The sequence below is a fragment of the Ambystoma mexicanum genome, chromosome 5q (assembly GCF_040938575.1).
Source record: "Ambystoma mexicanum isolate Mex_15411 chromosome 5q, UKY_AmexF1_1, whole genome shotgun sequence".
Taxonomy (NCBI): Eukaryota; Metazoa; Chordata; class Amphibia; order Caudata; family Ambystomatidae; genus Ambystoma; species Ambystoma mexicanum.
In genome coordinates, this window is record NC_090933.1 from 837,113,420 (window position 1) to 837,123,885 (window position 10,466).

Sequence of the window (10,466 nt, forward strand, 5' to 3'; positions counted from 1 at the left end):
AAATACTAAACTGTTTAACTGTTGTAATTTGTAGCCTGGAGTGCTAATGGCCTTAAGGCCCGTTCTAAGTGCTCGAATAGGGGTAATGGCCAAGGAGCCCTCATTAATGACTCGTTTCGTTGAGGCTGTTGAATTGATCGGACAGGCCATTAACCCCTGTTACAGCCCTTAGAATGGGGGCTTAACGCCACAGTATTGGTGTTACCTCTAACCTCATCCCCCACTGTTGTAATATCCCTTTTGGTCCCCGGGAGGCAAAGCATGCTGATGTGAGATGCCAGGAGTGGTGTACATCTTTCAAGCCCCCCTGAAAGCCGATTTATTTGTACTGTAATAGCTCCCTCAATTGTGGGTTCTACATGGGATGCTATCCCAAAGGGATTCACGTCCCTGTGCCATGGCACATGTGCAGAAGTGGTCCTGCAGTGTGAATCCCTGCCATGACTAGTAATGTCTTACATGTGGTGATAAGTGTCCAAGTTGTTAATGTAAATCGGGTGGTTGAAAGTGAAATGTGCTCCATGTGAGGTTTCTCAGACGCTTTATTTTCCTAATATCTAGGGTGCTTTCAGTCGTCTTGATCCAACCGGCGAACACGAGGAAACTATGAGGAGGAGAATTCCCTGTGGACGTTTTGGAACAGCCGAAGAACTTGCCAATCTTGCCTCTTTCCTGTGCAGTGATTATGCAAACTGGGTGTCCGGGGCTGTAAGTTGTAATAGTTATTTTTTTTACAGAAGATCATAATAAAAACAATGGTTTTATACTCGTGTCAGGGGAAGGCGTTAGAACATTTTAATTAACGTGTATCTTTTTAAATACTCATTAGTTTGTAGCAGAACACGTTTTTAAAAATAAAACTAATGGTGATTGGAAAAGCACGTGCTTGGACAGAAAGCTCTTGCGTTATTAACATTAAGGTGGTTTGATTAAAGTCACTTCTCATTGTTCATGTGCACATTTATTTTCCCAGATTGTTCGAATGGACGGCGGCGAATACGTTACTATATCCGGGGAATTCAACGACCTGAGAGAGGTGACTTTTTTAATTTTGTTTATTTACTGAACATGTACCAGCATTTATCAGACTTAATATTATCCAAATTGCAATAACGGGCCTGTCCCTGTCCTTGTCCTTTGTAGGTATCTAAGGAACAGTGGGATGTGATGGAATCGATGATCCGGAAAACCAAAGGCTCCTAAAACCCATAACGGCACCCTATGTTTGTAATTAATATGAAGTGCCTAATTACCAGCACATTAATCTCCATCTGCATTAATCTGTTCTTTATCGCACCATAATCTCATTTACACATTAATGACACGTTAGTTGATTAAACATGAAATGTTTTAGTAGAACATAATACAAATAAATGTGTCTGTTTAATCTGTATTCCCCTACCAATTTGTTCTTATCCAAGATGCGTGGGTTGTAGAAAGAAATATTTAAAAATAACCTATGAGGCACACTTACCTTGATTTGTTTTCGTGGCACTCTGTAAAAAATATTCACATATTTGTTCCCACCTACTTGAAACGATCAATGTAGCTACTGGAAAATAAATATTTATAGCGGAGTGTGGCAAAATGACTTCTACTCTTTAGAGGTAGAGGGATGAGTAGTGGCCAAACTGCCTATTCAGCCTCATGCTACTTCTAACCCTGCGCTGATCACAATCATAATGGTGAACAGGCACATCCCAAAAGGTATACCTCCTTCACGTTTTTTGCTAGCCCAGGCTATACCCTGAGGGGAGGGTGTGAGCTGCTAACGGTAGCAGCTCGAACAGTGTCAGGTGAGAACGTCCTGGACGGAATAACGTTGCAGCTTTAGCCTCGAGAAGACGTACATACTTTTCTCCTGATACTCTGGTCAGTGGGATAGAAAGAAAAAATACTTTACCTAAGGATCAGGTGGAAAGTGACCTCATGATACCACTGCTCACAGTGGTCACAGAGATGTAGCACTAAAGGAGTAATGGTTTGCCTGGAGAGACGACAAACGCAATCAGCATAAAATACCTGATTCACCACACACCAACCAACGCATGGTCTTTCTGCTCTTCTTTCGTTGAATCTCCCAGGGAAATCCTGGTTTAAGTGTCGATAGGCCAGTGGACTGCCCATAGCTCCAAGCACGGACAGAGACCATGCAACAAGTCCAAAAGCCCAGAGGGATCTAAAAACCTGATTGCACGAGGACGCCTAATACGAAGAGGAGATCCAGGTAATTCAAGAAAGCAAGCAGTTTCTTTAGGCGGTAAGGGGGAGGTAGTAGGTTTGGGAAGGTAAACCACACTTGTCCAGCATGGGGTCTGGCATGGATTCACATGCTCATGAATATTCCCCATCATCAGGCTGGGAATCCTTGGTAAAGAAAAAAATCAGTTTCAGTTTCGTTTCTGAACTGTCTTTCTACTAATAACCAATCACTGTTCTCTGGGTCATACTGCCCCCAGCCAATGACTGCCCTCTACCTAGGCCCCTCCTCTGGCAGCCAACTTCAGATTTTTACCACACGTTCAAGTGTTGGGAGTCCTCATGCTGTAGCTCTTGAGCTTTTACTGCGTTTCGCATTTTTTGAAAAGTTTACTCTTATATTTTCGGTCAGTCGAGCCTCAAGCTCCACCTATTCTACTTCCGATCAACGGGGTCCCTTTTGTGGAATTTTCTATGCCCCTCAAGGGCATCTTTTCATCGAGTTTTCCACTTCTCTGAGGATTCCAGAAGATCTTTGAGGCCTACCCCACGTGGACATGGCCCAGGACAAAGGAAGCATGACGCCTGTTGGATCCAAGCTGTTCAGGAGCTGCCCTGGATGCGGACTACAGAACGTCTTTAAGGAGAATGAGCACTCTCGGTGCCTCTACTGCCTTCACGACGACAAATTACACGTGGGGAAGGACTGTGCATTTTGTAAGAACATGTCGGAACGGACAATGAGCGATCATCGCACTCGACTCACCAAATTGTTGGAGGGGGAAGAGCCCAGCAGCAGGTGAGAAGAAGAAGAAATCCGAGCGGTCTTCTAAGACCTTTGAGGGCACTCCGGGGACGTGGGCTGAACAAAAGGCAAAGCGCTGCGAGTCTGCAGGCACCGGGAGCGCCGATCGGTCGGTCTCCTCGGCTGCCAGGCAGGGCGCAGTATCACCGACGCCATCAGCCACGAGCCAACGCTCTGGCTCTGTGAAGAGGAAGTCGGAGAACCCGGGTAAGCTTCAGTAGAAGCCCCGGTCGATCCCGACAGAGACAGCCGAGGGGGAGCGAGGCAGTGACCCTCCCCCCATGGTGAAGGCCTCCGGCACGCCAAAGGTCGTGAAGGTCCTGAATTACCCAGCTAAGGGCTCGATTGAAGGGGTTGTGGCGGCCCTGGTGAAACCTATGAAGGCTTCCCCAGGGAAGACGGCTTCAGGGGCTAGAGTTTCCCTGCCACCCCAGAGGGAATCTTCTTTTCTGCCTATCGAGAAGATCCTGTGAAACCCCAGCAGGAAAAAGAGGGGGGGCATGGTAGCCATAACGGACACGGATACCACGTCTGAGGATGAGTTGGCTAGCGTCCAAAGGATACAGGACAAGAAGTCAGAGGAATCCAGGGCCCACGGGAAGCATCCCAACGAGGCTGACAAAGAGAGCAACGGGGAGCCAACAAGGAAGGTAGGGCTGCGGAGGGCCCCACGCCCCAGCCGTCGGTCCCGTTGCAGCCGGTGCTCATACTCGGGGACAATTCAGGAGCTATCTGGATGGCCATACAGGCCCTGTGTACGGAGAGAAGGACAAGGATGCCCTTACCCCCCACCGATGACCCAGCAGAGCCTGGACTGTCAGGGAGCCCACCTAACAAGCAGAGGCAAGTCCATCCTCCTCCTCCTTCCACCCTTCCCCCCCCGATCCCCTCCTCTGAGGGATGAGACAGGAACGGAGACAGCGATGACCGAGATGGATGACGACGGTGGTGACGACGGTATGGACCTCCCATCACCACCCCCACGGGCCTCCCCACCCCGACGAAATTGGCTCCTTCCACGCCATGATCACCAGGGCATCTGAGCTCTTCCATCTCTGCCCCAAAGAACAGAAGAAGGAGGGCTTCCTCTACCAACGACGGGAGACCCAGAGGAAGACCTGTCCTCTCAGTCCCTTTACTGGACAATATCTGGGACGAGGGGCTGGCACTCCTCACGAACCTGTCCATGGCCCCTGCTAAGAGAAACCGGTACGAGAAGTAGTGCTGGGTCCCGGACTCCGCCCCCATGTGCCTCAGAGCACAGCCATCCCCTGATTCAGTGGTCTCCGCGGCGGCCAAGAAGAAATCGGCAGGGGTGACGGCCTCAACTTCCACTCCCTCCCCCCCCCCCGGACGGCGAGGGAAAGAAGCTGGACGCCATGGCACGATGGGTCATCTCGTCGGTGGCAACGGCTATTAAAGCGGCCACCGCCCTCACGATTGTGGCTCGCTACGACAGCAAGCTGTGGTTCAAGATCGCTCCCCTCCTGGATTTCCTCCCAGATGACAAGAGGGCTGAGGCCCTGGAAATCCTACAGGAAGGCGACGTGGCTTTGGACCACACCATTACGATGGCCACGGACATCGCTGAAACCAGCTTTCGCCAGATGGGCAACGGCATTTGGTTTCGCCGGCGCGGTTGGCTCAAGGCCACTGATTTCCGCCAGGATGTGCAGACCAGGGTTCTGGACATGCCCTTCGATGGGAACAACCTGTTCGCCTAGACAGTGGACGAGTCACTGCAGGCCATCAAGGCGGACTCCGAGATGGCTCGGGCCTTGAGTGTTCTACAACGACGACGGCCATCCTTTCAGAGCTCCAGAGGCAGGCAAGGTGCCTCCAAAGGATTTGGCGGTGGCTCCTCGTACCGCCAAGCGGCCCACTCCTCGTCACAGGAAGCCTACAGAGGATGCGGCAAGACCGGAGGATCCCATCATTGTCGCCAAGGAGGCCAAGCCACAGCGAAACAGGACTGAGCCGGCTGTGGCATCGGGCCCCCACCCGAGCACCCCGGTGGGAGGCCGGCTGGCGAAATTTCCTCAGCGTGTGGAAATCCATCTCCACCGACCGTTGGGTGCTAGATGCCCTGGCCCGCGGGCACTCTCTGGAGTTTCAAAGAAGGTGTCCCTGCATTCCACCCGTGGCCGGGAAGGAAAACCATGTCCCAAAACTACCTCTGGAGGTACGAGCGATGCTAAGAAAGGGAGCCATAGAACTCGTCCCAAAGAGGCTCTGGGGCTCCAGAGTGTACTCGCGGTACTTCCTCGAACCATCCTGGACCTTCATCGTCTAAACAAGTACATCAAGTCCCAGAAATTCCAGATGGTCACCCTCCAGCACGTGCTGGGATAGCTGGAGGAAGGCGACTTCCTGTCGTCGCTGGACTTGGAGGATGCCTACTTCCACATCCCCATTCTAAAAGGACATTCAAAATTCCTCCGATTTGTGGTCGAAGGGCAACACTATCAGTTCAAGGCCCTTCCCTACGGATTGAAGTCGGCGCCCAGGGTGTTCACCAAGTGCCTAGCACCAGTGGCAGCGCGACTGCGCCTACAGGAGATCCACGTATACCCCTACCTGGACGATTGGCTCATCCGAGCAAAGTCAAGCGAACTCGCCGTCGACCACACAGTGAAGAACATCCGCCTGCTCACGGAACTGGGATTCTCGATTAACTTTGCGAAGTCACACTAGGTACCATCGCAAGACGCCCTGTTCCTGGGAGCCAGACTCGACACAGTGGCGCGGTTGGCTTCACCATCGGATGAGAGGACAAAGGCCATCCTGGGCAAGGTACAACGGCTGTTGACCATGGAAGTGACCAGGGTGTGGTCCATCAATTCCCTGCTCAGCATGATGTCATCGTGCATCTAGCTTGTGTGTCTGTGCAGGTTGCGGATGCGGCCACTTCAGCAGCTCCTCGACGCCCGTTGGATACAAGTGGCGGGAAGCTTCGAAGACAAGATCTCCTTCAACAAGACTTTCCGTCAATCCGGTGGTGGGGCACCCACCCGCATCTTGTGACGGGCATGGACTTCCAGATCCCAGCGCATCAAATGGTGATGACGGACGCCTCCCTGGAAGGATGGGGAGCGCACACCGGAGATCTCCGCGCAAGAGGCCTTTGGCTCCCGGAGGAGAGGTCCCTGCAGATCAACATCCTGGAGCTCTCAGCCATGTTCTGGGCCCTCAGGTCTTTCCTTCCGTCCCTCAAGGACAAAGTGGTACGGGTCTTCACCGACAACACCACCACGATGTTCTACATCCGGAAGCAGGGGGGCACCAAATCCCCAGCCCTATCCAAGGAAGCGCAGGTTCTGTGGCACTGGGCTGTCGCCCAGGGGATGTTCCTGGTACCTTTTCATCTGGCACAAGTAAAGAACACCATCGCAGAGTCACACAGCAGGGAGCTGCGCTCTTGCCACGAGTGGGAGCTTTGGCAGAATCAAGTGGATCTCCTATTCCGGCGGTGGGGCAATCCCCAGATCGATCTGTTCGCGATGGCGATGAACACCAGGTGCCGAAGGTTCGCCAGCAGGTTTCCCCAACCGGGGAGCATGGGCGATGCATTCTCCTTTCCCTGGAACGGCCTGTTCTGTATGCGTTCCCGCTGTTGCTTCTGCGACTCATCAGTCAACTCAAATGGTCCGGTTGCAGGATGATCCTCGAGGCAGATATGGTTCCTGGACCTTCTGGACATGTCAGCGCCCCCCCCCAGTCAATCTGCCGACGGATGCAGATCTTCTCGCCAGGGAAGGATGCACCATCCTACATCACGACCCGGGATCGCTGAACCTGCAGCACTAGAGTTTGGAGGCTACGATATCCCGGCAGACTGCAAGGGGATGCTTGCGAAGGCCAGGGCGTCCTCGACTCTTAAGTGCCATGGACTTAAGTGGAAGAGGTTCTCTGTCTGGTGCTGTGCACAGAAGATCAACCTTCTACGAATACGGCCCCTCAAGTGCTGCTGTACTTGCTGTCGCTGGCCAAGGCGGGGCTGGCACATGGCTCCATCAAAATACATCTGGCGGCTATCTCCCGCTACACCCGAACTCCGGGGCGGTCGTCGTCGTGGTCTCATCGACTGGTGAAGGAGTTCATGAAAGGACTGTTCCGCTCGTTCCCGCCGGTGAAGGCTCCGGCCCCGCCGTGGGAGCACAATGTGGTGCTGACCAGGCTCATGGGTCCGCCATTCAAGCTCTTGCATTCGGCACTGCTGAAGTTCCTATCGTGGAAGACAGCGTTTCTTGTGGCCATCACTTCCGCAGGACGAGTGGGAGAGATCCAGGCCCTCTCCCGTAAGCCTCCATATCTGACATTCCACGAGACGAGGGTAGTGCTGAGGACGCACCCCTCCTTCATGCCCAAGGTGCTGTCGGACTTCCATCTCAACAAGACCTTGGTGTTACCTGTTTTCTTCCTGTCGCCTTCGTCGCCGGCTGAGAGGACTTTGTACTCGCTGGATGTGGCTAGAGCGCTGAAGTTCTATGTGGAACGCACAAAGAGTTTTTGAAAGACATCACAGCTGTTTGTGAACTTTCGGCCTGTGAACCAAGGGAAGGCCCTCTCGAAAGCTTCAATTTCCAGATGGCTCTCCGGCTGCATCATACACTGTCACCGGTTGGCAAACCGACCGTTGCCCGGCTGTCCGAGAACCCATTCAACCAGAGCGATCGCTGCTACTACTACGTTCCTGTCTGGTGTGCCCCTACTGGACATCTGTAGGGCTACTACGTGGAGGTCGACACACACCTTCACGAAATTCTACTGCGCCGACCGAGATTCCAGGGAGGAGTCCAGAGTCGGCCAGGCAGTGCTGCGCAACCTGTTCGCTTGAAGGTGAGCCTGGTGAGGAGGTAAGAGATGCTTAATTTTGAGTTGTTGAAATGCTTAATGTTGAGCCTTGCCACCTCCCTTGGTTGTGCATTTGTGTACTGCTATGTATTCTTGTATTCATGAGCATGTGAATCCATGCCAGACCACATGCTGGAGAAGGAACAAAGTTACTTACCTGTAACTGTTCTCCAGCATGGGTCTGGCATGGAGTCACATGCGAAAACTCCCGCCCACCCCTCTGCGGCTCTTCTCTTGGTCCTACTGCCACTTTACGTGCTACCAAATCTGAAGATGGCTGCCAGAGGAGGGGCTTAGGTAGAGGGCAGTCATTGGCTGGGGGCAGTATGACCCAGAGACCAGTGATTGGTTACTAGTAGAAAGACAGTTCAGAAACGAAACTGAAACCGATTTTTTTTCTTTACCAAGGATTCCCAGCCTGACGACGGGGAATATTCATGAGCATGTGGATCCATGCCATACCCATGCTGGTAAACAACAGTTACAGGTAAATAACTTGTTCCTTCTTTCTCTGAGCAGATGTGATAGGGGACACAATACAGGAAACGAGCTTTAGAAAAGGAACGGTCAACACAAATTAATCACATTAAGTGTAGGTGGGTTGTGAACTTGTGTTTATGGCAATGTGATAAGGTGGTCATTAAATAAACAAGCATTGGCAATGCTAACAGTTTGGGTTTTTGTGTAGGCATGGGAAAGGCACTTGCCAGGCCCAGCCGTAGTGGTATTAACTGGCCATTGATGGTAGCAGGTGCAAAATGGTGCTAGTACCTGGGCACCTGAAAGCACAAAAACTGTTGGCTTAGTCAATGCTTTTTTTTTTTAGCAGGGCTTCAGTGAAGGACACGCAGAGTGCTTATAAATCGAGAGGCTGAAGGCTGACCTGGTAAGGCATTTTAGTTGCACCAGTAGCTGGTTTACAACGCCACTAACTCTCATAAGACTACTTTGAAAAAACACTGACAGGCATTTCGATTTCAAATTTAGACGATAAGGCTTGATTAAAGCAAGCTCAAAGAGTTCCCACGTGGTGGTGTTTTGGGCGGGGAGGGGCAAGAACTGGGTGACAGTGGCCATAGGGATAACCATGGCCATAGGATGCCAATGGGTGGGCACATAACCAAACAACACCTACAGGCTGTGTCCCTCCTTGTATGCTATTCTTCCCTATCTGTACTCTAATGCAATAGCAACACTTAACAGCCCAAACTAAAAATGTGGTTATGATAGACCTAAAGTTGAGGGCCTAAACTGGGAACTCAGCAGTACAATTCTGGTAAGAAATCATTTAAAAATGCAAAGCGGCTTACAGAACCTAAATGAGACCATTTTTGAAAATATAAGTCTGAATTAATGGGGAAGGAACTATGAAGTGCACGGCCGCCAGTGACCTTAAAAAGCATTACTGAAACAATTGCGCCTGGCATACAGAGATGCAGTCAGAGGGGGTATCCTTTACTGTAAAAATTGCTTAATAACTTATGCTTACCAGACATAAAGAAGCAATGGGACCAGTGTAGGCCAGTTCTTCTAACTCCATCTTAAATGTGTGTGTTGCTTTTGAGAAAAAGTAGACCAAATATTAAAATGTGCTGTGGAGCTGGAATGGCCACTGGCATCCGTGTTGGTTGGGTGCTATAATAACAAGAGAGGGCATCTTGATGTGTTTTCACTAGTGAAGACTTGTCAAAACAAGAATTGGCAAAGCCAATAGTTTTGGTGTTTACTGCTGTTCTTTGCGGTTTGCATTTACAGGCACCAGGGTGTAAGGAGGAGAGTGCAAAGTTTCAAAGAGTATGCAATAAGGGGTGCAGATGTGCAAGAGAATGAGAAGGGGAATAGAGCAAGGGAAGAAGCCATTGATAGAGGGTGCCATTAGTGATAAACAAGAGGAAATATGAGCGAGAAAGGGTGAGAGTTGGGGAGTAAGAAATAAAGTGTGAGAGGAAAGATAAGGGGGTAGAGAGAGGGAGATAGGGTGCATGGGGGATAGAGGAGGTAGGTTGGGTGGGGCCAGAGATGGGTTTAGGTGCATGGGTGGGGTAGAGAGAGAGTGGGCAGGGTTGAGTAGAGGGCATAGGGTGGGGAGCTGGGGTTAGAGTGAATGGGGCAGAGTGAGTGTGGGTTAGGGTAGAGGGAGTGGGCGTTGGGTGGGTGAGGTAGGGAGTTTGGTGTCAGTGGGGTTAGATAGAGAGGGATGAGTGGGGGATAGAGAGAGAGGGGTGGGTAGGGCTCGAGAGAGAGTGGTGTAAAGTGGGTGGGGGTAGAGAGATTGGGGTAGGGTGGGTGGGGGCATAGGGAGTCAAGGTACGGTGGGTGGGGATGAGAGAGTTCAAGTAGGTGTGGAGAGAGTTGGGGATAGGCTGGGTTTGGGTAGAGAGTAGATGTAGGGTGGGTGGGTATGTAGAGAGTGGGTGGTGGGGTGGGGTTGGAGAGGGTGGGGGTAGGGTGGGTGTAGAGAGAATGGGGTTTTGGTGGGGGTAGAGGGAATCTGGTTAGGTGGGAGGATAGAGACCTCGGGGTAGGTTAGGTGGGAGGGGGTAAAGAGTGGTAGGCTGGGTGAATGGGTAGGGGTAGAGAGCGTGGGGATTAGGGGTGGTTATAGTTG

At 51.5% G+C, this 10,466-nt stretch overlaps 1 protein-coding gene across 1 annotated transcript in view; it reads left to right on the forward strand.

Annotated features, from left to right (window-relative positions):
• The window catches only part of DECR1 (2,4-dienoyl-CoA reductase 1), a 541,630-nt gene extending 540,237 nt beyond the window's left edge, over positions 1-1,393 (forward strand). The window contains exons 8-10 of the mRNA XM_069621325.1: positions 562-708; positions 974-1,036; positions 1,144-1,393. Coding sequence (XP_069477426.1) covers positions 562-708; positions 974-1,036; positions 1,144-1,203 — 270 coding nt within the window. The 3' untranslated portion in view covers positions 1,204-1,393. The remainder of the gene's footprint in view (positions 1-561; positions 709-973; positions 1,037-1,143) is intronic.
• The last annotated feature ends 9,073 nt before the right edge of the window (positions 1,394-10,466 follow it).